Source organism: Accipiter gentilis, chromosome 29, assembly GCF_929443795.1.
Source record: "Accipiter gentilis chromosome 29, bAccGen1.1, whole genome shotgun sequence".
Lineage (NCBI taxonomy): Eukaryota > Metazoa > Chordata > Aves > Accipitriformes > Accipitridae > Astur > Astur gentilis.
In genome coordinates this window covers 5583648-5611236 of record NC_064908.1, presented here as the reverse complement: position 1 = coordinate 5611236, position 27589 = coordinate 5583648, and the positions used below count along the sequence as shown (strand labels likewise).

Below are 27589 nucleotides of genomic sequence, written 5' to 3'. Positions count from 1 at the left end.
CCCACAATACTTCTTTGGTAAATGGAAATTTAAAGCTCTCCGAGGCTGGGTGGGAAATGTTTAAAACCAAAATGCAAGATCCACCTGGGTTATTTTAGAGAGGGAAAAATGAAATGTCGTGAAAATAAATCTTTTTTTTTTTTCTAAAGTGGGCTTTAATTTTTAACTCCCTATTTCCAATGAGTGCCATCGGTGTATAAATTACAGCTGGGAAAATCGAACTCGGTATCAATGAGCAGACCTGCGAGCAAGCATCTGTCAAAGCAGCGCTGCCGTAAGCCTGGCCTTGGGGGGGTTATTGGAACAACACGCAGGAATCGGGGTGCAGGCTGGGAGCTGCGAGCACCAGCTCCAACACAAATCTGGTAAAAACACACTTGAGAAAAAGACTTAAGAGATGCTGAATTTTAAATCGGCCCAGTGATCCACCCCCTCCCCCAGCTTTTTTTTGCCCCTCTGGGCTCAGGCACTGCAATGAGCTGAACGGTGCACGAGCAGCGATCGGATGTTTAATTGCAAATGCACATTATTTCTGATCTCGGGGGGGTATTTTGAGGCAGCTCTTAACAAAAATCTTCTCTCCTTCATACCGAACGGGAACATTTCTGCCTGTCCCAGCAGCTGGTGTCCCCCAAACCCGCGCCTCTCCGTCCCCAGCTGTGGGAGACGGTTATTTGGTGGGTCCTGGGGGGCTGGGGTGCCCTTGGAGGGCGGGGGGGTGGGGGGGGGGAGGGAAGAGTGTTGCACGAAGGTCTTCCCCCACCCCCAGGGGCACTGCTCAGGGCTGGGGAAACCTTGGAGCACTGCGTGGGGCCGAGGTGTCCTTGCAACACTGCATGGGGCCGACACCCCCCCGGGGGCACTGTATTGGGACAAGCACCCCCCCCCCCCCACCCCGGGGGCATTGCACGGGGCTGCCCCCGCCCCCCTCCGAGCATTACACGGGGCCAGGCCCCCCTCGGGACATCGCACGGGGCCGGGGACCCCCCCCCCCCCAGGGCCGCCGCACAAGACCGGTGTCCCCCCCCCACCCTTTCCCCGGTTCCCGCCCGGCTTCGCCGCCGCCGCCGCCCCCGGCAAGTGCGCGGGGCGGGCCGGCCCGCCAGGGGAGGGGAGAACGTTCTGATTTGCATACTGCCACCACCCGAGCCAATGAAAAGGCGTAGCGGGCGCCTTTTCCCAGACGGGCAGGCGGATCGGCCAATGGGATGAGGGCGGGAAGGTGGGGGCGCCGAAGGCCGGGGAGACTCGGCCGGCGCGGGCGCGCAGTGTCACTCGGAGCCGGGCGGCGGCGGCGGAGCGTGGGGGCGGCGGCAGGTGGGTCCCTGCGTGGGGCCGGGGGGCTGGGGGTGCCCTGCGTGGGGTTGGGGGTGCCCTGCGTGGTTCTGGGGGGGAGTCTGTGTGGGGCTGGGGTGGGCCGGGTCGGGTCTGTGTGGGGCTGGAGAAATACCGTAGGTCTGAGGGGGAGTGTGTGTGTGTGTGTGTGTGGGGGGGGGGGTAGCGTGGGGCGGTATGGGGCTGGGGTGAGGAGTGCGTGGGGCTGAGGGACCCTCCTTGGGGCTGTGTGGGGGGTATTGGGGTCCTGCGTGGGGCTGGGGGGTCGGGTGGGGAAGGGGATGGTGCCCCCAGCTGTTGCTGTGGGGTGAGGAGAGGAGGGGGGTCCCCACCCCATAGACACCCCCCCCAGGGCAGGGGATGGCCGAGGGGAGTTAATAGAGAGGTTGCTGGGAACACTGGGATGCACTGGGATGAGGATGGAGGACGAGGTGGCCTTGGTGGGGTGGGGTCGCAGCGGGCGGGGGTCAGTGTCCCGTCGGAGAGGATTTTTGTTTTTCCCGCTTTCCCTCACCAAATGAGGCTCCTGTGCTCAGCTCTCACGTTTCTTTTAATGCCACCCACCAAAAATACCCTATAGGGTGTGTGCACAAATACATAGTTTCATTGGCAGTAGGTGTAAGTGATTGCGCGAGGTAAACGTGAATATTTTTTTAAGCTTCTACTATTTTTCCCTCCTCTCTGGGCACAAAATCTCTTTCAAAGCTTCTGGTTTTAAAATGCACGTTCGAATGAGCTTGCTCTTAGCAGGAAAGAGTATTTTACACGATGAGCTATAACAGCTTGGGGTATACGTCCATCATCGCGTTCCCAGCCAGCAGTTTCCAGCCGAGGCTCCGATGCTGCAGCCGTGTTTCTGTCCTCGCCATGCCAAGCAAATGGGACCATGCCGCTGCCGGTGAAAAAAACTTTAAAAAAGGGAAAAAAAAAAAAAAAAAAAGCCAAGAGCTGATACTTTAGGGTTTTAAAGGTAGAGTTTAAATGGTGTCTCTCCGTAATGAGCTATTAAACTTTTGAGTTGGATTTGGGGTGTCGCTGGGACGTCAAATCCAGCCTGGAGACTGGGATTAAAAATTGAAAAAAGAAAACTTGGAAGCACAAATTGCTTCTTCCTTTAAAATGTGGGGAAGCTGCATCCGTCCTGCTTCCTTCCCGGCCCTGCAAAGGGCTGAGGGGAAGAAGAAAATCATTAAATCTGTCCAGCAGAGCCTGTAACTGGCTTTTATGGGCTGTTTTGCCAGAGGTGTAGTGGGTTTGGGTCGGGTGGTGATGCTGCAACTTGGAGATGCTCAGGCTTTATTTCCAGCCTGGTACCTTAGAGATGGGACAGAACTGCTGGGGAGGGGACAGAAACGCTGCCCAAGCAGAGGGAATGACGCCCGCTGCTGGCGCGGGCTTAACCAGGGGTGCGGGGCTGAGCAGGAACGACCTTCCAGTGGTGCTGAGAGTTTTGCAGCCCAAAGGTGGGGTGCTGGGGTCCCTTGTGGGGGATGCTGGTATTTGGTGAGACGCTGGTCCTCAGCCCCGCAGTGTGATGGGTGATGACAGCAACCTGTGTGACGCAGGAGGAGGAAGGCGAGGGGGCGATGGAGCTGGGAGCTCACGGGAGCCAGAGGTGATGGGGTACTGGTGGAGGAAGGGGTGGCCAGGGACGTCTCTGGGGGCTTTGGGGTGATGAAGCAGGTGGGGCTTGTGCTGGAGAAAATGTGTGATGGGGGGGGGGGGGGGAGCAGATTTCTAGGGAATTGGTGGAGAAGTTATCGCTTCTGCTGAAACTCGCTGGGAGGGATGACAGCACGTAGCCTCTCTTGTGGTTTTGGGCTTGGAGGATGGAGCGGCACCAGTGCTGGCGGGGGTTTGGGGGGGAAGGCTGGCACGATGGGGGCTGCTTTTGATGCCCATCCTGCCTGGAGCAGAGGTGTCTGCTGGGATGAGAGCTTGTGCAATTATTTTTTCTTCTTTTTTTAAAAAATAAAAGCAAATAAATAATCGTAGCTTTCCAAGGCTGTATTTGCCCAGCACACGCTTGAATTACATTGAGGTCCTTTCCCAGCACTGTTAGAGCATCTCCCCACTGAGACGAGCCAGAAAATAAGGACAATGCCCAAGTATAAACCAAACTGTGTCCTTCAGGAACATCACTGCTGTGTAATTAGGCGTGTTTTAATTACCAGCTTGCAGAAGGAGAAAGTTTGCTGTAAGGCTTTAATGTGCTCAGCACCAAGACAACCCCCCCCCCCCCGCTGTGGCTCCCCAGGCTGGCTTTGGGGGGGAAATATTCTGTAAAGTATTTGGAGAATAATTTGATCTTAGTTATTTATACTTTTACACTATTTAATATTTTATTTTATAGTTGCTCTCAGTTATATGTATTTATGTAAAGTTGTTATAGCCCCTTGTGGGAGCTGCGGAGCTCGTACTGATCATGCATATCACAGGGAAATAATAAATTACTTAGCAAGGTGTTTTTTAATGCTGTGTGTTTGTGGGTATAAAGAAATGGCCATGAGCGCTCTAATGTACGAGTTGTTCATGTAACTTGTTTGTCATGGAGCCGACGAGTTTTTTCCGTAGTTAGGAATTGTGATTGAAATAAGGATTTCTGATTTTGCAAGTGAGTGTACTGGAAAATTAGGAAAATAGTAGTAAAGTAACTGTCAGCAGTGGAGAGGGGGGATCATGAGGGACTGCAATTAAATCATCTTCTACCCATCTTCATAAATAGTAGTATCACTCTTAGAAAATTAGCCTCACTGAAAGTATTCCCATTTCAAGTACTTTTTGATTTATGTTAAATTTAACCCTTTAATTCAATAAAACAAGCCCTAGGAAGCACTGCCTTGCAAATAGCATCATCGCTGGGATGTCACCCCTGTCCCAGCGGGGATGCGGGCTCCCTCCCCATCCTTGAGCAATACACACGTGTGTGTGTGTGCGCGTGCACGTGCGCACACGCGTGTGCATAGTTGGTACATGTGTGTTTCTGCTCCTCTGGGCTGGCAGGGCTGAGGGTCACCCGGCAGCGGTGCAGCATCGTCCCCAAAGCCGCAGCATCCTCGGCAGCCTCCTGACCCCCCCCCCCCCCCCCCACTCCCCACGCGCCCCAGGGCTGAGCGCCCCGCACCTCGCAGCACCCCACAGTGATGTCGGTGGCTGTCCCGGTTCCCCTCCATCAGTTTGGCCGCTCGTAGCATTTCTTTGTTCTCTCCAAGAAATCCCGATTTGGCGCGGGAACAGGCTGGTGTTTCACAACATGCCGGGAATTGCCGTTTGCCCGATATAATTTGGCATTTATAGACCATTGGTGCACACGTGGCTTCAAAAAAAGGTCTCGGGCGCCGGGTTATTTCTGGGTGCGTGGCGCTGCCGGTGGCAATGCCGGATGCTGAGTCGGGGATCCCCCCCTGGGATTTGGCACCCGGGCTCTCTCTCGAAATGGTGCTGAGCCCTTGTGCGTGGGGATACATGATTAAATACAGCATTTCCGCTGCTGAGGGGGTGCTGTGGTTTAGGGTAACCTGGCTGAAAGTTTGTTGGAGAAACCCCTAAATCTGTTGCAAGCAATGAGATGCTTTTACAAATTAAAAAAAATTTAAATAAATCCAAGTTTGTTTGTTGAATTTATTCTGGAGGAAAGGCTAAATTGGAGCAGAATTGGCAAACAAGGCATTTCTTGTTTATTCCCATTTTGTATTTATTTTAGTTCCCCCAAGCTGTCTCTTAAAATCGAATTTGCTTGGTGTTGCTGTAGCTGCTGCCAGGAGGATGCTCTGAGCCACCCGTGGAGGGGTCGAGCTTTACCAGAGTGTGCTGTACAGGGAGGGGAACTTCACGTTTAACAGCCAGAGGTGGAATATTTCTTTCCAGTGTCCCGAAAAGCCTGGCTGGGTCTGTTCTCCCTGCTTGTTTTGACGAGTGGAGAAGACACGATGAAAGGAGCCTGCTCATTTTTGATGGCAAAAAAAACAGTTAGAGGGTGCCAAGGAGTGGGTAGTGGGATGTCAAGTACTTTCTCACTTTTTAAAGATGGTTTATATAACCTGCTTGGCTATATTATTATATTTTTTTTTCCCCTCCAGTTACATAATCCTAACTTATGAAAGCATTAGGAAATTGCATTCCCCGCTGTTATGTGAGTGTCTGTATATAATGGCCTCCGAGCTTCTTAGGATGCTGTGCTCGGCCCCTCTGCCAGCCGTTTCCCAAGAAGCTCAGGCAGATGTGGAACAGCTATTTATACACTTTTTTTTTTTTTTAAATTTATTTATTTTAAATTTTTTTTTACCATCATCCGAGGCTGTGTCAGCCCCTCCAGGAGTGGGATGGGTGCAGGCTAGTGCCTGTCCCTGCTGATGGAGAGCAGAGGCTTTGCTGCCAGCTCCAGCATTCCTGTTTTTTCCAGTATTTTCAGGACATGCTGGTTGTGGCAGAGGCTTGTCGTGATTTTTGTGGTGGAAGCAGATGAAATCCTTGCTGGGGCTGCAGACGGCTTTGGGGGCAGGCGGGGTAGGAACTGCAGAGCATTGGTGTGTAAAACCCTTGACCGCATCCCGTCCCTGGCACCTTCTTCCCTTGAAAGAGCAACAACCCATAAATGTTTATGGCTTTTTCTTTCCTCAGTATGTGTTTGTCTTCTGGAATACAGGAGGGGGGAAAAAAATGTATTGCTTGGGTTCTGTCCGTTTCACATTAAAGCGGGGGGCATTGTGTCTCTGGGTACCTGTGCTGGAGGGGATGGGCCATGGGCTGCTGATGGGATGCTCACAAGAGAGTCAAGTCCAAAGGAGCTTTATCCCTGCGATTTCTTATTTTGAAGTAACCTGGAAAAACCACCGAGCAATCCTTTCCTCGTTGCTGCCTTGCTAGATAATCAGCAAAAGAGCCAGATTATTTTTAATGGGTTTATATTGTAAACTGGAGGCAAAAAAACCCCCAACCTTTCTGAAAGTCTTTTGCATGTCACTGGTGTGAGTGTGCTCGCCCCGTTCCCGGGGGATGCAGACAGGCTGAACCCATCTTGCTTTCTGTTGAAATATTTATTCTGGCAGGGAGCAGTGAGCCATCCTGCTCACTTGTTCCTCTTGCTGCAGCTGAAACTTGAGTGCAGCCTCTTATTCACATATTTAAAAAAGAAAAAAAATTAGTTATGACTTGGATCTTAACTAAAACCACTTCAGAAGCTTAAAAATATTAGCTAGGCAAAATGATTAAGCAAGTGTGACGGGAACACATACCGTTGTATTTAAGTTAGCCGCGTGCAGTAGTTTCCTTTTCTCTCCCTTCGTTATTCTCTTAATTGCTTAAAAACCTTCCTTTGCTGCTGCTCTTCTGTTAATAACACTGATACCTTCTGGCCCTTGGGAGGTGATCGGTGACTGCATCCTTCTCTGGGGTGTCCCCATGGGCGGGTGGCACCGGGATGCTCAGGGGGTACCAGGGTCTCTGTGGGCAGAAGGAGTTAACCCTGGAGCAGCAATTGGCTGTGGATAAAGGAGACCAGGGAGTTTGCTTCTGTCCCCGGTTCACCCTGGGCGCGATGGAGGTTTGTCAGGGTGCTGGGCAATTAAAGCAGCTCTGTTTGCGTTTTGTTTTTTTGTTTGAATAAAAGTTGCCATGACTGGCCCATCGGGATGTTAGCTGCTCGCACAACGTGCACGCTAGGAAGTAAATCAATCCATGTGAGTCTTATTCAGCTAGCGATAATTTAAATTTTATGGCTTCCCCGTTTATTTTGAAGGATGGGGGTAAACGTCAAGTGACCAGGATTTAAAAAAAAAAAAAAAAAGTTGTTAATTTTTAATTCAAACTGTGGTGTATGAGTGTGAAAAATAGCACTCAGTGTCTGGGTGCATCCTTATGTGTTGGAGTGGAGCTGAGGATTACGTGGAGCTGCCTTGTTGGGCTTAAGAAGGTCGTATTTTCTTAGATATTCTGATTTTAATTTATTACCAACTCAAACGCTGTCTCCCTGGGTCTCTGCTCTGCAGGCTGGTGTTGCAGGCATCTTAAAACACCCTCACCTGGGGAAAATCGCTGGTCTTCCCTGTCCTGCTGCACGGGGACGGTTCGCTCAGTAAGTAGGTATTTTATTAGAAAAAATAGTTTTCTCGATCGAGGGGGAAGTGAAACCACAGTGGGACAGTGGAGAGAGCCCAGCTGCTGCGCTAATGGGGTCGTTCTTTGATTTGGGGTGATGGTGACCAGGGTTCGGGGCCCCACATCTCCCCCCTGTGCATTTAGACTTGCTGGTTTTTAGCCTGACCTTTGCATTTTGAAGAAACTCCCTCCCATGTTGCAATCCGGAGCTTTTTAAGGCTGTTGTGGTGCCCTGGAAGTAAAAGCGCTTTGTGCTAAGTGGGTCTTAAAAAACAAACCCCTGAGCAGTCAGCTCTTATTTTTCCATCCTGTTAATTTTCATCCTGACTTTCAGCAACAGTCAATAAAAAAGTTGGACAGAATATAGTCTCCCCCCCCCCCCCCCCCCCTTTTTTTTTTTAAGCTGATGGTAAGATGCTGAATGCTGTTTTATGGAAACAGCAAGTCAAAGCATCTTCCCGTGGCTGTGGGCAGCAGAGGAGCTGCCGCAGGAGGTTTTGTCCATGGTCTTATCACCCCTTTCTGAGCATGGTGGAGCATGGTCTTGTGGCTTAAAACCACCATCTCAGTTCTTCTTTCTTCTTAAATCCTGTTTTAGAATAAATTGTTTTTTTTATTTTATTATTTTATTTTTAATTTATTTTTTTTTCCCTCTTCTTACCAGGTATTTTTGTGAAATCCCCACTGTGTCTCTGGGTAGGCACCTCCCAGGACCCTCCCTGGATTTTCGAACCTTCTCCAGTCATCGCATGGTGGCAAGGTGAGACCCCTCAAAACCCTCCCCAGCCTTTCTCTTTCCTCCCTTCCCTTTCCCCTCCCGTGAGCCTCTGGGAGGGATCTGCAACATGAAGTTTCCATTTGGAGCTGGCAAATTCCTGGTATGTCGATTTCTAGGAAACGTGGCCCGGGATTGTGTGTTTGGTGAAACCCTAGCATGTGCGATACCTGTCTGTCCTCAGCCTGGGGTCGGACATCTGCATCCCATTCTCTGCTCTGAATTTTCTCCTATTTCTCTAGGCTGGAAGATAGCAACATGCATGCGGAGAGGGGATTGTAAAAATAAATGGCTTGTTTTTATGGCGTGGTTTTATGCGCAGTGTGTGCTGGTGTCGTACAGCATGCATGCTCCTGGAGCAGAGGTTTTTTTTTTTGTTTGAAAGGTGTGTGCAAAGGGGAGAGGGCTTCGAGATGCACCCGTTGCATTTCTGCAAGTACCCATGCGGTGCCCTGGCATCGCTGGCTGATGGCCTGAAAAACATGCAATGCTCAGAGGATAATGAAGGTGGGGAAGACACTAGCCACTGCCCAGCTTAAAAAAGAAAAAAAAGCCTTTTGTCATACCTGCTTTTGAAAAAATAGACAAAAAAAGCACAGAGTGTATTTTTCTGAAGCAGCAGCTGAATTCATGTCTGATTGTATGGAATTGCTAAAATCAGGGTCAAAGCTGTAGCGCTGCCCAGCTGTATTGGGGTGTGCAGGAGCGTGCTCTGCCTGGGCAGCCTGTGCCCACTGCAGGCAGCTTAATTGCTCGTGGACATTGATTGCAGCTTAATTGCTCGTGGGCATCCATTGTGGCTTAATTGCACATGGGCATCGTTTGCTCATGAGCGTCAATGGCGGTGATGCCGCTCTCCATCTGGAGGAGGGAAAAATAATATTTGCAACTGCTTGTGCCAGCGTGCAGGCCGGCGTTTGGGGAAACAACAGATTGGCAAGAAGGAAGGATGCAGCCATTGTTGCTTTTGAGCAGTTTAAGAAGTTTATATTAATTTAGCGGGGCTGAGAACAGGCATGTGTTGGCACTGTGGGTCGGGATGTGTTGGTCCGAGTGAAGCACACGTCGTGCGTGTGTAGGAGTTTCCTGAACTTGTGAGCCTCTTTGTTTGCTCAGCTAGAAGCTCTTCAATGTATTTCATACTAATTAATGCTGAAATAGTTGCACTTGAAGGAGAGATTGTGTCCAGATGTTGAAACCTCTGGATTTTAAAGTTTGTTTAATCTGTAATTTAAGAGCTATAGTAAACAGCTATGCTGCATTTTCAGATCAACCGGTAGAGCGGGGACTGATTAAAAGCAAATAAATGAAAATCCCAAACCCTTTCCTTTAGCAGTGAGGAATATCTTTGCCCTTTCTCAGGGCCTGGGGAGGGTGGAGGTGGCAGGCTTGGGTCCCTTCGGCTGCAAAGCAGCCCCGAGCCCAGCCACGAACACCCAGGTGGTGGCTGGAGGTACGGACCGGTGCCCAGCATTGGGCTTGGAGCTTGAGCAGGGGCGTTTTTGGGGGTTTACAGGCTCCTGCAAGGGACTTTGCTTCAGAATGGGAGGAACCAAGCTGTGCAAAACCTCTCCAAAACATGTAAGACTGCCCTGTCATCCATGTGCACCTTTCCTGGGGCATGCTCTGGATTTCTTTAATCACTTTCCCGTCGCTTTTATTCTCTGTGCGTGGAAATACCTTCCCTCTTCGTGGCCTTTCTTTGCCCTTATGCATTGTGGAATTGCTGCACCTTGCTGCACCTTTCAGTAGAGGACCCCGGAGGGGTTTAACCCTTCCCCAACCTCTCTCCTCCTCCCACCTGTCCGTATTTACATCCCAGGGAAATGAAGCAGTGTGGGTGTTTGGAGGAGGGAGGATGGTTTAGCCTGGCTTCATTTACAAGCTTGTGGGTAACAGCAACAGGAGAGCGGGATCTGCTTGGGGTGTCAGAAACACCCAGAGGCTTTTGCACGGGGTAATTAATTAATCCCCTCCCTGTATCCAGAGCGCATGTGGTCTTGCAATGAGAAGATTCAGGCTCTGACACCTCCAGCAAGCTTGCACGGCTCTTGGCGACAGTCCCTGGCTCCCTGGTATTTAAATCTCAGGGAGTAGCAGATATTTTTTTTCCCTGCAACTATTTGTTTCAAATTAATTGGGATCTTGGACCCCAGCCAGCCTCCTTCTGTCACTTGAAACTGGAGATAAGCAGGAACAGCGTGGTCTTTTCTCTAACCTAGTTGGAGCCGTTTTTGCTGGACAGAGAAGTCTTGAGCTCTTTCATAACATGGACCACATCTTAATAGCCAGTCTTGTGGGCTCCATCCCTCCCACTGCTTCTGACGCAGAGCGTCTCCCCTCCTGCTCGCCTTGGCCAGCTTCCCTGGATGACTCCACTAATTGCTTACGTAGAAAAATAATGAGAAGGATGCGTAAGATGTATTTTTAGATGTCTCTTGGTGGGATTTAGCAACCGGCGAGCCGGAGCCAGCACCTCCCCATCCGTCTTTTGCATCCCAGCGGTGGCTGCTTGTTGGACTTCGGGAGGTTCTGCCCCAGGAGGTGGCACTTCTTTTGCAAGCTTCTCCCCTTTTTGGGCTCCTCCTGGCATTTAATACATGGGTTATGGATGCTGTCTCCCTCATGCTGCACAGGATCTGTGCCGGGAAGCCCTGAGCTAGTGCACAGTGCTGGCAGCGTGCCTGTGCCACGATGGGGACCACCAACTCCTTGCTCATCTCCAAGAGGATGGCCGCTGTGGTGGCAGGGCAGCATGGACCATGGTGGCTTGGAGACCGTCTCAGCACCTGAATTATAGAATAGTTTGGGTTGGAAGAGACCTTTAAAGGTCATCTAGTCCAACCCCCCTGCCATGAGCAGGGACATCTTCAACTAGATCAGGTTTCTCAGAGCTCTGTCCAACCTGACCTTGAATGGTTCCAGGGACGGGGCATCCACAGCCTCTCTGGGCAATCTGTGCCAGTGTTTCACCATCCTCGTTGTAAAAAAATTTCTTCTGAAGTAACCGATGGCATGTTTTCCAATGTATAAATACCCACGAGACGAAGAGTCTCACCACCAAAGTTGCTTTTTTGTAATGGTTTTTTTTTCAGGTGTTCCCCTCTGAAACCTCAGCAGAGCCGGCAAAAGGGAGCAGATGCAAAATTTCATTAAATGTTACCCCAAAGGCTGTGATAATTGAGCATTGCAGCAAGTAGTTCCCTTATTTTTCTATTTGCTTCTTCCATTGCAGGACTCTTTGTGTCTCAGTGGCTTCCTGTGCCGGGGGGGCCGGGCTCCAGCTCTTCCCTTTCCACCCGGGTGCGAGGAGCGCAATTCTTGCAGCACGACTTATCTGCCCTTGGAGCTGAAAACGTCCTTTCTTTGCTCTTTTTGAATCCCCTGAATGAATGATTTCTCCTGCTGGTTAACATCAGCTTCCACACCAAAGACTGTGGGAAAGCTTCGCAATTTAGAGTGACTTTAATAGATCTGGTTTATGTCTTAAAAAACCCCATCGCTTTCTAATTCTCCATCACATGTTTCCTTGATTACGTGTCGCGCAGCAGTGCGGCTACCAAAATAGCCTTACGGTCTGAAGGAAATCATCAGGAAATATGTTTTTTAAACTGTAGGCAATTCTCTTTTCACCAGGCACTGTTGGAAAAAGTCTGTGTTTGATGAAAAACGTGGCTTTTCTGGCACCTTGGCTGCTTGCGCGGTGATGTTGGGAGCATGGTGCTCCAGCAGTTTGCCCAAAACCCCCCAATTTCTTAGACTCTTGCTGTGAATTTTCTCTTTATCCACCCAAATAGTTGGGATTCTCTTGGTGTTGGGTTTGCTTCAGTTTTTGGAGAAGGTGCTTGCTGTGTGTTCAGGTCTTTCCATGCAGGGTGATGCTTTGCTTGCCTGCAACTTGGAGCCTGCTCTCTCTTTTTAGGGTGTTTTTAGTGGGCAAGAGAAAGTGAGGTTTGCCTGAGGTTGAAGTGCTGCTTTCCGAATAATAGTCTCTGACAAATAGGCAATCCCTTGTGGGAAAAAATCTTGAACTGTATAAAATAACTCAAAAGGCAAATCCTAGCCTGGTGCACCTATTTCTAGCACCTGTACCCAAGGGGTGCCCACCTCTACGTGAAGCCAGAAGAGACTGGTGAAGCTTGGTGGCCATCAGCCCTTTGCTTCTCACCCGTGAGCACTTTGATCTCTCCTGGCTTCACTGCTGCCCTTGATGTCTGCTGATGTAGGTACTTCAATGCTAGTCCTGCATCGAAGTGGATGCTCGGTAGACCATCACTGTGGAAGATCCCTGTGGTTTGGGTGCAGCACCCCATGATGAGTTTCCATGTTTTTCCTGGTGTCAGGAGTCGGTCGGCTGGCACGTGTGTTACCTGCCAGTGCTTTTTTGGGTAAAACTCTTGCTGGGGGAGCCTCCCGGGGCAATGCTGGGGGTGCAGTGTTGATTTAGGGAGGCTGAAGGTGAAGGCTGGGGACCTCCGTGATGCATCCCCATTGCTGCGGCCGGGCGAACCTGTGGGGCTGTCCCCGGTCCCTGGGGGTGAGGACGGCCGTCATTGCACACTGGGGTTTCCTGTGCCCTGTGGTTCTGCTCGGCCTGGGTGGCCCCTGGGAAGGGATTTTCCGCTCTGCATGCTTGAGATGTGCTCGAAGCTTCCTGCCCTGGCCCGCAGCAGAGCGAGCTGCTTGTTTTCTTTAACCCTTTCCTCTTACCCCACCTCCTGTGGTCCTGACGGGCTGGTGGGGTGCATGCCATGTCTCCCCAGGTCCGGGGCTTATGCGAGGAGACCATGACCACTGATGAGGCCACCAAGAGCGAAGGGGAGGTGCAGGCGGCGGCTCTTGCTGAGCGCGGGGAGGACATCACGCCGGCTCGAGACCGAGGGGTCCTGAAGGTGAGGGGGGCTGCTGGGAGGGTCCTGCCTTTCTTTCTGCATTTTGGGGTACATGGTCACGTCAGTGGGCTGCATCCCCAGCCCTTGGGGTCATGTAGTACTTCCAGGGCTGTAGGACTGATTTTTTTTATTTGAAAGGCAAAGGAGATGAGCATCACTTGGAATAAAGAACGGAGTGGCGTTTGAGACTGATGGATTCAGGCTGCTCAATGAATTTCGCTGCTCTTGTGTTCCTAATCAGATTATTAGCTGTAAATCCACAAAGCATTTTTGTGTGTGACTCACAGACATTAGAAAGAGCACATTACTGAGGTCATCCAGTCTGCTCCACAGCCCCTTTTTCATATTCAGGGCCGTTTCTGGATAGTTCTGCTCCCCAGCGCTTGCTCTTCTCCAGTTGAATAAGACCTTTCCTCTAAGAATAGCATCCTCCCCTGCTCCATCCTCAGCTTAAGAACTGCTTGTTCCAGGCTGTGGCATTCAAAAAAAGGAAAAAAAAAAAAAAAAAAAAAAAAGAAGTGTTGACAAGATGTGAGTAGTGAAATGACACACCCCTGCGAGTAAAATGTGTACGGACAGAAACCGAGTGTAATTGCATTCGCTTCAGATTTCGAACCGCAGTGTTTATCCAGACACCTCCACAAAGTATGGGCAGGTCTCCGCTCCCAGCCCTGTCCCACTCCATCACCGTGGCTCTGGATTGGGATTTATTTTTAGGGGCTGATGGAAGACAAATTGAATGACTCCCCCTCAAGCCTTCCTTTAGTTTAGAGCAGCACCGGGGTGTATATCCATGTGTGTATATATATTTTATATATATATATGTGTGTGTGTATATATATGTATATGTGTGTGTATATATATCGGTATCTCTCCCTCTCCATATGCATCCTTAGCTGTTCCATGGCCTCCCTTCTCACAGGTGGTTTCTCTCTTTCAGATTATTAAACGACCTGGGAGTGAAGATGAGTCCCCCATGATTGGGGACAAGGTTTATGTCCACTACAAAGGCAAACTGGCCAATGGGAAAAAATTTGACTCCAGCCGCGATCGGAACGAGCCCTTTGTCTTCAGCCTGGGCAAGGGTAAGCCAGTCTGGGGGGTCTGTCTGTGGGGATGCTTGAGCATGGGATGATCCTGGGGTGGGGTGGCATGATCCTGGGGGGTGGGACCCTGTTGCAGGACAGATGGATGGTGTCAGCTCTTCCTTAAGTGACTTCTGAGGGTGGGTTTTTTTGGGGTGCCATCCTTGCAGCACCCAGGCTGGGTCTTTTCTGGACTGCCAGTTGCTCTTTCCTGCCTGACATCTGCCTCTCTCCTAGGTCAGGTAATCAAGGCATGGGACATCGGGGTGGCTACCATGAAGAAGGGAGAGATCTGCTACTTGCTCTGCAAACCCGAGTACGCATATGGCTCTGCTGGCAGTGCCCCCAAAATACCCTCCAATGCCACCCTCTTTTTTGAGGCAAGTAATGCTGGTGAGCCGGCGCGTGGATGAGCTCGCTCGCTCCCTTTCTGCCTTGCCAGCCAGCTCAGAAATAAAAAAAACAAAACAAAAAACCAACAAAAAAACCAGCTTGGATTCCTGAAACGTGTCCCTCTGCTCCAGGAACCGCTGCCAGGGTTTTCTCAGAAATGTGTGTCTGAGCTGGGAGGCTGGGACTGAAACTCCGGCTGGGGAGAGCCCTGGTGCCGGGGCGGGTGGGGGGGAGCAGGCAGATTCACGGTTTAAAAATGTACATGGGAAGGAGAAAGCGTCTGGGAAATGCCTCTGGGTGCTAAAAACTGATTAGTGCCGCGGGGCGGTAGGAAAGCCAAGGTTTTGGCATGGTGTGCTTGCTGAGCAGGGCTCGTCAGGACAAGGCAGTGGGGCAGGAGGAATGGGTCTGTCCTAAATTAAGGTTTAGTCCTTCCAAGTCGAGTGGGGACTAAGCCGTGGGTCAGAGCAGGTCCCGTTGGAGAATGAAGGGGAAAGTCCTGCCCATGCTGGTCCCAGGCAGCTTTCATAGCATCTTCCAGCACCAGCCATGTTGTACCCTTACAGGCTTAATAAACTTATTTTTACTGTTACTTTGTGTTATGCTTCAGGTACTGGATGTGTCCCAGTTTCTAATAAATCGAGTGTATTATGCTGTGGCTTGGAGCTGGCTTTTATGGGCAACTTCTGCTCGTCAGCTGAATGGAGAATTAGCTGGCTTAGCTCTCCAGGCAGAGGATGAACTGCTGCTTTGTGGTTTTTCTGTTGTTTTTCTCTTCTTCTTCTTCCACCCCTCCCCAAGCTCTGCCCACCTTTTCTTTATTATTTTATTTTTTAGGTTGAGCTGCTTGACTTCAAAGGTGAGGACTTGTTTGAGGATGGAGGGATAATTCGGAGGATTAAGAAGAAGGGAGAAGGTTACTCCAATCCTAACGAAGGTGCTACAGTGGAAAGTGAGTACTGGTCTGTTTGTGGGGGAGGCTGGAAGGGTGAGCTGGTCTCGGAGCAGCCCAGTTTTTTTCTTCCTGGCAAGGAACTGCTGGCACTACATAGGTTGCAGGTGGCTGTGCATCATGGTGGGATGCAGTTCCATCCATCCAGAGGCTGGATGGGATGGAGTGGGGCTGGGAGAGCTGTGATTCACTGCCCGCCCACCCGGGGATGCTCCTCTGAGCTCTCCCTTGGCATGGCCCCGGCTGTGGCTCTGCCAGAGCTGCTGGCCAGAAGGGTTGATTGGAAAACCACAAGCTGCGGGAGCAGCCAGGCGATGATGGAGCAACCACTCAAATATAACCTGCGCTCTGTTTTCTTAGTTGTGTTGACAAACACATCCCTGCAAGCCCTGGAACTGCTCAGTTGGTGGCTGGGGGGAGGATGCAAACCCGGCTGGGGTTTTGGGGCTCTGCTGTCTCCCCCTGACCCTTTTGCATCCAACACAGTGTCCAGGCTGCTCTGGGATGCACTGGCTGCCAGAAGCCTAGCTCTGCCTTGCCTTGAAAGCATCAGTAGCCAGGACGTGCTCCCTTGATGGCATCCCTTGCTAAGCGTTTTGGGCACTGACACAGGTGCTCAGCAGCTTCTTTGGCCACCTTGTCCCAATGTTGGGACAAGTAGTTTTGGTGGGTTTTATCACACCTCTTGCAGAATGGAACTTTTTCTTTTCCTTCCCCTGTGGCCAGAGCGCTGCTGCTGATGGAGGCGGGGGGTGGGGGGGAGATTAATGCAAGGGATTTGCTGAGGCTGGGGTGGTCTCAGCTGACATGGGAGGATGAGGAGCTTGGGTCCTGTTGGGGTCTCCCTGTTCTGATCACATTTGTGGAGTAGACATTTCACGGGGCTGGATGGGGGAAGCCAGGCTAATTTTTTTATTTTGTTTTCCTTCCCAAGAACCACTCAGCCACAGACAGAGAGCTCGCTCTGTACAGAAGGCATTTACTTTCTTTTCTCTCTTTCAGAGCTCCTGTACACAAAGATTAACTCCCTTTAGCAAAGGAGAAATTGGATCTGAGCTGTGACAGCTCATAAAGCTCGCCGCTTAAATGGCTGGTTCTTCTAATGAGGCTTTCTTTTAAGGAAAAATGAGTTTTTGACTCAGATTCAACTGCCTCTCCTGTGGTGAGCATCTTAGCTGGGGACCAGCGGCAAGCCGAGCATCAAGCCGGCTCTGCTACCCCAAAGATTAAACTAAAAGACTAAATATAATTGAAATTGTCACAGATCCAGCATTCCTCTTTATTTTGATTAGGTCTGAGCGCTTTACGGGCAGCACTGTGCCCAGTGTGGAGGACGGGGAGAGCCCTGGTCCCTCTATGGTTGCCTTTGCAGCTCGAGGTTTTCTGGAATGTGAGGATGCTTTAATGGCTCGGGGGGCACCAGCCAGGAATCATCTCTCTGAAAGGACATAAGGAGCCAAATAACAAGGCTCCTCGTATGCTTGATGCCCCACAGCCTATTGTCCCTGCTTTACCTATTTCAAATGAATGCATCCATCAGAGCAAACGCTGCGAGGGAGAGCACACGTGTGGTTAGAATCATGGAGATGGATGCCCTGCCAGGTCATCCTGTGGAGCCGGCGCTGCATGTGCAGGGCAGAGATCAGGAATGCTGCGCTGATTCCGCCGGCAGCCTGCCTGCTGTGCCAGCTGCTCCATTTGCAGCTCGTGTGGCCCTTTAATTCATTTGGCCCTATACATCCCAGGGAAGGAGACCCTTAAATACACCCACGTGAGAGAGGACAAGGAGAAGCAGCACAAGGCAGCCTTGCAGTGAGCATTTTGGGTGCAAATAGGTTTTTTTTGTTGTTGTTATTGTTTGGGTTTTTTTTTAACAAATGCAACGCTATTTATGATGGGCACTGTGCTGGGGATGGCACGGCAGCTGCGGGGACAGCACAGCAGCGCACCCTGGGGCAAGGCTGTGACCCAGGGGTGCAGTGATGGTTTATCTCAGCTGTGTATTTGGGAGGTGTGTTGCCACTGGAATTAGACTGGAAGAAACCATGCTTCCAGGAGCAAGCATCTCCAAGCTGGAGTTTTGAAAGCGTTTTTATAGGTTTTAAGTTTTACAGACCCTAATTCGCAGTTCCGGTCCCTAAAACCCAGACTGCAGTCGAAATCTGGCATTCCAGCTTTTGTTACAACCTTTCCCCCCCACCCCCCCAACCCCCCCCTCCTTCTCCATTTTTAATCTGAGTACAAATTGCTGTCAGCACATCAAGTTCGTGTGCCAGCCGCACTCGGTACACTCTGTTCTCAGCTCTTCAAAAACAAAATCGCTGCAGGCACCGAGAGAACAATAAGTCAGGGCTGCAACCGGAGTGATGTTCCTTCAGCAGCTTTTTTTTCCCTGTAATTCAAGAGCGACTGCAGCCAGCTGACCCGCTCCTGGAAACCCGAGCAGAGATTTTTCCCCTCTTTGCCCAGTGTATTTTATGCGCAATTAAAGTAGAGTGAAACTATCCTCTAAGGGAAGGATCGAGGCATCCTCCTGCGTGTCCTGTTTTGAAGTGGGATCTTCCTGTCACTGCTGCGTCCCACTGGGGACAGGGGACCTGGGAGAGCTGTAGTGCTGCTTTTGGGGTTAGAGATTATGGATCCATACTCACTGGGAACATGGAGGGAGTTGGTATGGTGCTGTGGGGTTGCTGGGTTACCTGTATTTTAGGCTGAATTTTCCGCTTTTCTATGCTTAAGAAAATAGCCAGCTTGGTTTGTGTAATGTAAAAGCAGAGGTCAGCCCCGGAGGAGCTGGATTTGCCTTTTGTCCTCATCCCGAGCTGGGTGAGCACACACCAGCCTGAGCCTTGTGGTCATTGCACACCAGTGATGGATGCAGGATACATCCTGGGATGCTGGCACGCACATGAGCATCCTCCGCCCTTGAGTCCTAGCGTGGCTTTGGTGGCAGGAGCGGGGTGATGAGGCAGAGCTTGATGTCTCACCCCCGCGGTGGGGAGAGCATCCTTGGGTTGTGTTACAATGGTGTTTAATGCCCAAGGGCTGGACCTGCCCTGGGAACCGGCATCAGCCTGTTGTCTCTCTTAGTCTGTGCGTCTCATTCCAGGGACTTGCAGTAGGTCCCAGGGCAGGGAAGTGGGGCAGAGATGGGCAGATTTCCTTCAGGCTGCGGCTTCCCTTATGGAGCCCAGACTCTCTCTGCCGTGCGTGGCACGGCATCTGCTTGCATTCACCTCCTGCCACCCAGGGCAAGATTCACGGTGCTGGAGGGGTTCTGATAACAGCCCCCAGCCCCAAGGATTTTTTTTTTCTTTTTTTTTTTTTTTTCCCCAAGCATCCCTCCTCTCCCCTGTTCAGCAGTGCTTGCACAGGCGATGTCTCCTCTCTGTTCTGCAGCGAGCAAAGGTAAAGCTCCTGTCCTTCCAGCCTGCAAAGTCCTTAAGCACAGTTGTGATGCCTACCATTAGTTTTTCCTCTTAAAAGCTTTTTTGTTTGTTTTGGCTTTTTTTTTAAATGGTATGTAGGAGTTCCTTATGAAATTGCTTTTACTTTATACCTGCTCATACACGTATGCCTTGTATCCTGCAAGCAGAGTGCAAAGAACATAAAACTCTCCCCAAAGCCCATAACATCTTCAGGATTGAATAAATAAAGCATAATCTTGCTGTGGAAACCCAGCCAGGAGTACCAGGTGGCGAATGTGCCAGGTACCTGGTGTCCGCTCTGGCTGCGCTCTGCCAGCGTCTGGGGCTGGAACAGTATGGTTATTGGTTGAAGATAAAAAAAAAAAAAAAAAAAAAAGTTTATCTTGTACTTTGAGTTCTTGGAGGCAGGAGAACATAGCCTTATTTTCGAGGTAGAAAGCAAGGCAGTATAGCACTGTATAGAAGATTTGTAATCGCCGTGATAAACTCTGTGTGGCAGCGTGCCAGGAGCAATATCCAGTTCCAGTAAGACTTGACTCGTGCAGTTGAGTACTGAGGGGAACATATTAGTCATGATGTTTATCTGTTGTCTGGTCCTTGGTTAGACAAGATATGCCTGCCTTGCTTTTCAGCAATGTTTCCAAGCCCTCCCCATCCCACTCTGCTCACCAGGGGCTGCTTGGCTGCACCCAGCCCCATGTCTTCCTCCTTCCAGGGCTGGAGGCTTTGCTGGATTTCAGGAGATACGCTTTATAAGATACTTTAGAAGATGCTTTCTTTGGAGCCCACCTTGCCTTGGTTTGGTTGCTCTGGGTGTGATCCTGCCCTGTCCCCCCTGCAGTTCACCTCGAGGGATTCTGTGGCGGCACCAGGTTTGACTGCAAAGACGTGAAGTTTGTCGTGGGCGAAGGGGAGGACCATGACATCCCCATCGGCATCGACAAAGCCCTCGAGAAGATGCAGAGGGGAGAGCACTGCATCCTCTACCTTGGGCCACGGTAAGGAGCATCCCTCTGGGAATATCACCTAGTTTTAAGCTTCCGGCATCCGCAGTTGTTTTAGCACTCATGGAAGATGGTGATCCCAAAAATAGGACTCTCCAGGAAAGCCTCGGGTTAGCAATGCCAGCAGGGATGGCAAGAGTGACCGGTGGCACGTAGGCAGGAATCTCAAGATGCTTTAAAAAAATCAGGTAAAAGGAGTTTATCAGAGTCCTGTGGCTGAAAGGAAAATGTGTCCCTGGAAATTGCTAGGGCTGCATCTTTACACTGGGGAGAAACCTGTATAAAAGGACGGGTTTGATGCAGCCGGAAAGGATGATTTCCAATATATAATTCATTGTATATTGTCAGACATCGTTGCTCACGGAGAATAACGTCACCCTGGCCCCAAAACGTTAGAAAGCTGCAGGCACGAAGCTGGGTGTGAAACCAGAATTAGTAACCTGGGACTGTGTTTATGGCCAAATGCTGCCAAAATGAAGATTTCCCCCCTCCCCCTGCTCTGACAGCCTCTTTCTGCCCTTTTAGGTACGGCTTTGGTGAGGCAGGAAAGCCGAAGTATGGCATCCAGGCGAATGCGGAGCTGGTGTACGAGGTTACGCTGAAAAGCTTTGAAAAGGTGAGGGTAGGAACACGCTGGTCCCTCCCCAGGTTATGGGAATGCCGGTCCCTTTGCAGCGTCCACCCTTTGTCCCTGGCGTGGCTGCAGCCCGGCCCCTGCTGAAGTGGATACGTCACCAAGGATCTCTGTGTTCTTAATTTGTTCTTCTCTGTTGGTTTGTTTTATTTTTCTGGCTGGGGTCCAAGGCTGGTTCTCTTATTTGTTCCTAGCCTTGTTCCTTTTGTACTTTCTTTTTTTTTTCTTTTATTTTTTCTTTTTTTTTCCTTTTATTGTTTTTCCTTGTATTTTTTTTCTTTTATATTTTTTCCTTTTCTTTTTTTTTTTTTCTTTTCCCTGGGCTGCACAGATCAAATTTGGTGTGGTCGGCCAGCTGACCCCGAGGAGTTTGGCTGGCATGCCAGTCTGGCTGTGCCCTTGAGGAGGCTGGGGACGGGATGCAGGAGATGCCCGTAGGATGGGACAGGTGCTGCTGTGCTGCATCCCTTGCTGGGTTCCCTTCCCACCCCATCACCCTGGCTGGAATGGGAGCAAGACCCACCACATCCCTTCTCTGCTGGGGGATGTCTCTCCCCACCTTCCTCTTCCCTTTTTGGGGTTTATTTTTTGTCAGGGTTTTTCCTCCTGTGGGATTGTGGTGGACAAACCACCTTGCTCAGGGTGAAGTCCCAAAGCTGGTGGGGGTTCCTCTGTTGTAAATGGCTCTAGGTCCACACCCCCACATGTGCTCTGGGTGTCTCCTTGTTCCCAGCCCCTCAAATTAAAAAAGCTGCCAGATCTGCCTTCTCTATTACTGCCCTGACGAGCCCAGCTCGTTAACGAGCAGTCCTAGAAAGCCATGTGGTCCTGCTGGTGCAGTGGGTTGCCATGCTCTGCTGGGACTGCTCCAAGCATTTCTTTTGCAGGCCAAGGAGTCATGGGAGATGGACACGAAAGAGAAGCTGGAGCAGGCTGCCATCGTCAAGGAGAAAGGCACGATGTACTTCAAGGTTTGTAAACTTGGGGATGGTGGAGGCGGAGCAAGGGAGATAGAAATAAATTGGGGGTGACTGTCAGATACTGACTTAGCAGTCATCAGTGTCAGAGAAGCCGTGTCCCCCCAGACAGTGCCAGGGATGGCGAGTCCTGCTCTTCCTCTGCCTTTTTCTCACTCCCTGAGATACCTCCTCCTTTCCCAGCATGGCCTTGCCCATGTGTGCTCCCTGTGGAGCAGGATGGCAGATCGGACTGTTCCCAGGGGTGGATGTGGCCAGGGCTAATGCCAAGGGGCCTTGCAGTTCCCCTTCCTGGGGCGTCCTGGTCCTCCTCTGCTTTGCATCGAGGAGGAATGCAAACTCTGACTTGGCTTTTTACAGGGGCTGCACACCAGCAGCTCCAGCCAGGTCCTGGTGTGTTTGTAGGTATTAGGCATCCTCCTTCATCCATTTATTTATTTAACACACTGTGTTAAACTCGTAACCTGTTTCCAGGACGTTTCGGGAGCAGACCAAGCATTGTCGGCGCGGGTTCCTCTAGCCTCTTCTTCTTTGCTCCATCCCAGGAAGGCAAATACCTGCAGGCAGTGATTCAGTATGGGAAGATTGTGTCCTGGCTGGAAATGGAGTATGGCTTGTCTGAAAAAGAGTCGAAAGCCTCTGACTCTTTCCTCCTGGCTGCCTTCCTCAACCTGGCCATGTGCTACCTGAAGCTGCGAGAGTACGCCAAAGCCGTCGAGTGCTGTGATAAGGTAGAGCGCATGAGCCTGGGCGTTGGAGCATCCTCTCTTCCTGCATGTTTTCATTGGGAGTTTGGGGTTTTTTGAATTTCTTTTTGTATAAGAAGCAATTTCCAAGCGGCAGTGGGATGGTGGCATCCCTTCTCCACCTCCGGGTCTCTGTGGATGCTGCATGCTTGGAGACTGCAGGAGCAAAAGTGCCTTTTGAGGTTGAAAAGCCACCTGGATATGCGCTTACGACATCTTTTCTTCCAAAGCCAGATCCACGTGAATGGGTGCCATGTGGACCGGCAGCCTTAGGACACTGTTTGGGTCTGCCCAGGCTGGATTTAGGTGTTGGGTGCTGATCTGGATACGACAGAGGCAGTCTGTGCCAGAGCTGCAGGGGATCTCCCAAGTCTCTTGAGGGGTGGCATGGGGCTTTGCCAGTCCCTAAAAGAGCTGCAACCTTGTCTTTGTCAGGAAACTATTAATCCTTTTTTATAAAAGGCTTAATTTAAGCATTTTGCATATGGGAAAGATAGTAAGGCTAGTTGCCTTAATCTAAAAGGTCAATCATCTCTTGAGATGCATATGTGGCTTTTACTAAAGGAAAAGAATGTCATTGCTAAAGCAGGGAGAGAAAACCCTGTTTAATCCATCAGCTCCCTTGCCTCTGAGCTCTTTGTGCTCCCCTGGGCTCAGGTGTAGCGTTTACACCTGATTTCTTGTCTGTGAGTTTGTCTCCCAGTGACTGCCACTCTCGGGGATTTTAAGCAAAGAGAAATAACTAAACTATATTAATGACCTGCCAACTGCTGATGTAGATGAGTCAATTTTGTTGAGCAAGATGCAAGTGGTCTGGAGACTTGAAGCCACCTTGTCCTAATTTTGGCAGATTAAACGAGTCTTTGACCGTAAGGGAGTCTTTGGGGGATCCCCAAGTTGCTAACAGGGACCTGTGTGTTTCCAGGCACTAGGACTGGACCAGGACAATGAGAAGGGCTTGTACCGGAGGGGTGAAGCCAGGTTATTGATGAATGAGTTTGAGCTGGCAAAATGTGACTTTCAAAAAGTGCTGGAAGTGAATCCCCAGAACAAAGCAGCGAAATCCCAGATCTCTGTCTGCCAGAAGAAAACAAAGGAGCACAACGAGCGGGACCGGAGGATCTATGCCAACATGTTCACAAAGTTTGCGGAGAGGGACGCAAAGGTGCGTGTTGCCTGTTTTTGGCCATCTAGCAGGCTGCACTTGAAGGATGCTTGGCAGGTTTGTGATGAGAAAAGATTGGTTGAAACCAATTAAATTATAGATCAGGTTGAGGATGGAGGGATAGAGCCTGCTGCAGTGGGAAGAAGTGGTTTATTTCTTGGTCTCTGCTACGTAGAGACTGCTGTCAGATGCTCAGTCATCAATAAAAGTATTTGCAGTGCGAGCTCCTGAGGGCTGATAACAGGGTTGGCATTTGTACTTAATTTTGCTGTTCCCATCTAGTGACTGTTGATGACCTCCTGGTCGCCGGTAAAATGAAATGTCATCCTGTCTCTGGCAAGGCCAAGGGTATTTTGAGACATGATAGTATGGATTTCCTGAACCTGGTAAGGCAATAGCCTGCTCCTCTGCTTGTACGGAGAGATTGCTGTCTTGTAACAGGCTCTCATCCAAAATTCCTCTGACCAAAACCCAGTGTACTGTAACGAGAGAGGACACAGCTTTGCAAGCTGTCTGCACGGGTCATTTTTAGTATAATCTCTTCTGAACCAGTGCCTGGAGGTTGAGGCTGTGGAATAAGTGACCGGTGCAGACCCTGGGGAACAGCATGCCGGGGTAACTGGCCCGGGGCAGGGAGCGGAGCCGTCCCAGCCAGCTGCTGGCACTGTGGTGCGTTGGCTCGTGGAGCTGGCTGTGATGGGGAGGGTCACTGCTGGAGCAGGCGTAAGGCTTTACCGTGCCTTAGTGCTCCTCTCCTGCACCCACCAGATGGGCTGCACCTATGGCTCAGTCCTGTATCTCCACTCCAATGCTGCTGCTTTATCTGCGTGTCCCTCTCCTCTGTGCCCCTGCATCCATCCATCCTGGCTTGCTCTGTGTCCGTGCCCTGCTCCTGTTGAGGTGGGAATGATGATCCCATACCTGCCCCAAAGGCTCACTAAGCCCATGAGGTTTAACCTCCACCAACCACTGAGCCAGGAAAACAGGAGCCTCTGATGTGAGCTGCAGTGGTCGATAGGCAGGGGAGAGCCAAGCGGGGGGGAATTTTGCCTGCCTTGCTGGGTTTGGCTGCCTGTAACCATCCCCAGCATCACTATCGCCTGCCTGCTACTTCCTTCTCCTGTTTCCAGCCCCATGTCCTTTATTTGCTGTTTTGCAGGAAGCAGCTAGCAAAACTGGGGTCGAAAAAGCAGTGGAGAAAGCAGCTTGTGAAAAGGGACCGAAAACTCCCGGTGCTGAAGATGAAGAGGCTGAAGGACACGTATGATGGAGGAGGAGGGGAAGGGAGAGCCTCCTGCCCTTAGCCCGTGCAGAAAAAGGTTGCTGCCAGACCTCAGGACTCGCCAGTGTTTTCTTGTAAAGCTTGTTACAGTTTGTGTGATCGTGGAAGCAAAAAGCACCTCGCAAAGAAAAATGAACCCCGTCCCACCGCCCTGGGCGCACTCGGGGGCACAGCGGGAGCGGCGGGATGCTGTGGGACCACCGCACATGGAACAAATAGCTTTTAAACAGAGAGAAAGAGAAAAAAAACAATAAATAAAAATTGAAACTCTTGGCTCTTGGGAGGTTTCCATAGACAGCTCGTCCCCGCTCCGTTGGCTTTGTGTTGGCTGTCGGTGCAGCATCCCGGCTCCTCTGAGATGAGTTAGGATGTGGGAGATGCTCCTTGTAAACCGCAGTGCTGCCTCCGGTTGCATCCAGCACACGACTGTGCTGTACCGTACTGGCGACAGCACTGGGTGCCGTGTTGCCTCCGCCAGCCCCGAGCACGGAGGGGAGTGCTGCTGGCACAGGCACGGTGGGCTGCTGGAGCCCAGGACACCTGCGCACTCGCTGGTTTTGGAGGGGGGGAAATTGGTTTTCTCTCCTGGTGGCTTCTTGCCTGTGGCCAAAGGGGTTGTGATGTGGAGCCAGTCGTGAGGTGGTATCACCTGCATGACCTCTGCTGCAGCCCTGTCATGCAGGGATGTAATTTGCCTTTAAAGCACTGTTTTGAGGGGCAGATTTTATCTTTTGAAGAAGCTGGTTTCTATTTCCTTGGAGAGCAAAAGCCTCCTGTCCAGCTCCGCTGCTCACAGGTGCTCAATCCGCAGCCTGCACCCCATCCCTCAGCTCCCATCTTTAAATGGGGGTTTTGTTGCTTATTTGGAGTCCATACGGGGGGGGAAAAAGAGCAGGTTGACATGTTGTGGTTCAGAAAGCAAGTGACTGAGTCTGAGCTGGTACTGTGGGCTTACAGCTCATCAGTGAGCAGCTTTCCCGTGGCAAGGGGGAAGCCTGGCATGCGCGGGGCACATCGTGTCCCTGCACCGATGCTGCTGCCACCTCGGCCATAGTCCCCCTCCATACTAAAGGGACACTGTCACTACTGTGTGAGAACAGCTTTCCGGTTGTTATTTTTCCTGTCTGTTCTTTGTAATACCCCTTTTGGAGCTTGAAAATAAACAACTGAAAAAAAAAAAAGTGCTTTTTCTCTGGATCCTGCTCACTCAGCAAAGGGGGTGGCTGGGGGGAGGCTGGGTGTGCTGACCCCTGGGTGGAGATTCCCTGGCTGCAGCAAGGGGTTCGTTAAGGAATTACTGGCATCCCCGAGGATGCCCCTTTTTACCAGCACCATCGTTCCCTGTGCTTCAGAGGTGCCTGGCTCTGGGGGATGCTACTTGGGGGTCTCAGCTGTTTTTCCAGCCTGGGGGGGGTTTATCCTGATGCTGCTGGGGTTTTTGCCAGCATGTACCTTTGGGAGGGGGCTCTCTGGGGGGCACCCGGGTGGGTGGAGGACGAGTTTGTGCCCCTTGGCTGAGGGTGTAGAGGGAGCGGAGAGCTGTGCCAGTGGGGACTGTGGGTCTGCCCAGCCTTCTCTTACCCCCACCACAGCAATCCTTGGAGGATAAACCAGTTTTGGTTAAAATTCCTCTGTAGTCCATCAGGTGGTACCTGAAGCAACATTTCTCAAGCCTGTCTGTTTTCCCACTTGCAGCAGATATTCCCAGTGCTGCAGCCGTGCTGCTGCTCCGGCTGCTCGTCCAGGTCTCCAGTTTTACACCACCCCGGGGTGTCTCGTAGCCAGCAAAGCATCTCTGTGGGTGCTGCCCGGGGAGGGTGCTGCAAGACCTAGGGGCTCTGCAAAGAACTGGCATTTTTTTCTTGCAGGCAGGGCAAAAAAATTATTTTGGGGGCAGCCCAAGCCATGTTTTCCATAGGAAACAACCCTCTCCAGAAAAAAACAACTTGCTTTGCACTTTCTGGGCTTTCCCCCCCGTTTTTAAGCAGATTTTTGGCTTACTGTGGCTTGGTGCTTTTCTCCCCCTCGGAAGAGAAATTAAACTCGGGCAGGTGATGAGATGCGGTTTAGAGATTAAAGGGAAACCAGGAAGGTTTTGCACCGAAGGCGTCGAAACCTTTGCCGTGCTGGTGGGATGCCGGGTGTGCGGTGTTCAAATGCCATCTAGTGGCACCGGGCGCGGGGTGGGAAATGGGGTGGTGGGAGGTTTTGGGGGGGTCTGTGGTGGGCTGAGCAAGGCCGAGGGTCCGGTGGGGGGTCACTGGGGGCACTTGGCTCAGTTGCCGGCTTTGCAACTGGAGAGCATCTGCGGGCAGCCTTTGGAGGGGAATAGTAACAGCTAAATATTAAGTGCTGTTAACAACGAGGTGAGGCAGGAGCAGCGATGTGCAGGGTGTGAAACTCGTCACCCGAAGGGACCTGGGGATGTGGGATGGGGTCAGAGCAGAGCGGTGGTCCGTAGGGAAGCCCTTAACATCACCCGGAGCCGGGGATGCTGCCTTCCCCTGCATGGGCTCCCCATGCCCAACTCACGCAAAACAGCCCAAATCCTGCTTTTCTATCACCAAGAAGACATTTTTGGGTGGTAAAAGGCACATCCAGGGAGGGTGACCCTAAACAAGGTCAGGCAGCATCCCTCTGCGCACATCAGGCTGGAGCGAGCAGCTGTGCCGTGCCAGGGATCCCACCCAGCGTGGGGGGAGCTGGGCACCCCCAAAAGGCACCGGGGGTCCCATTGACCCCCTGTGCCCCCCTGCACTCCCGCAGGGCCCCCTTTTCCTGGGATTACCGCCCTGCCAGCTGCTCTCCCGGCACGCCTGGCCGGC

General features: G+C 51.2%; 1 protein-coding gene across 2 annotated transcripts; it reads left to right on the top strand.

Annotated features, from left to right (window-relative positions):
- The first annotated feature begins 1251 nt into the window (after positions 1 to 1251).
- FKBP5 (FKBP prolyl isomerase 5) lies at positions 1252 to 25945 on the top strand. Of its 2 annotated transcripts, none has more exons than XM_049833126.1 (13): positions 1252 to 1317; positions 7323 to 7408; positions 8096 to 8191; positions 12970 to 13098; positions 14039 to 14183; positions 14421 to 14563; positions 15414 to 15528; positions 19798 to 19954; positions 20486 to 20576; positions 21482 to 21565; positions 22117 to 22302; positions 23243 to 23482; positions 24642 to 25945. In XM_049833126.1, the coding sequence occupies exons 4-13, from the start codon at positions 12994 to 12996 to the stop codon at positions 24747 to 24749; spliced, it is 1374 nt and encodes a 457-aa protein (XP_049689083.1). In that variant the 5' UTR covers positions 1252 to 1317; positions 7323 to 7408; positions 8096 to 8191; positions 12970 to 12993; the 3' UTR covers positions 24750 to 25945. The 2 variants fall into 2 exon arrangements, with proteins under 2 accessions (XP_049689083.1, XP_049689084.1); XM_049833127.1 differs by having other exon boundaries at positions 7323 to 7412.
- The last annotated feature ends 1644 nt before the right edge of the window (positions 25946 to 27589 follow it).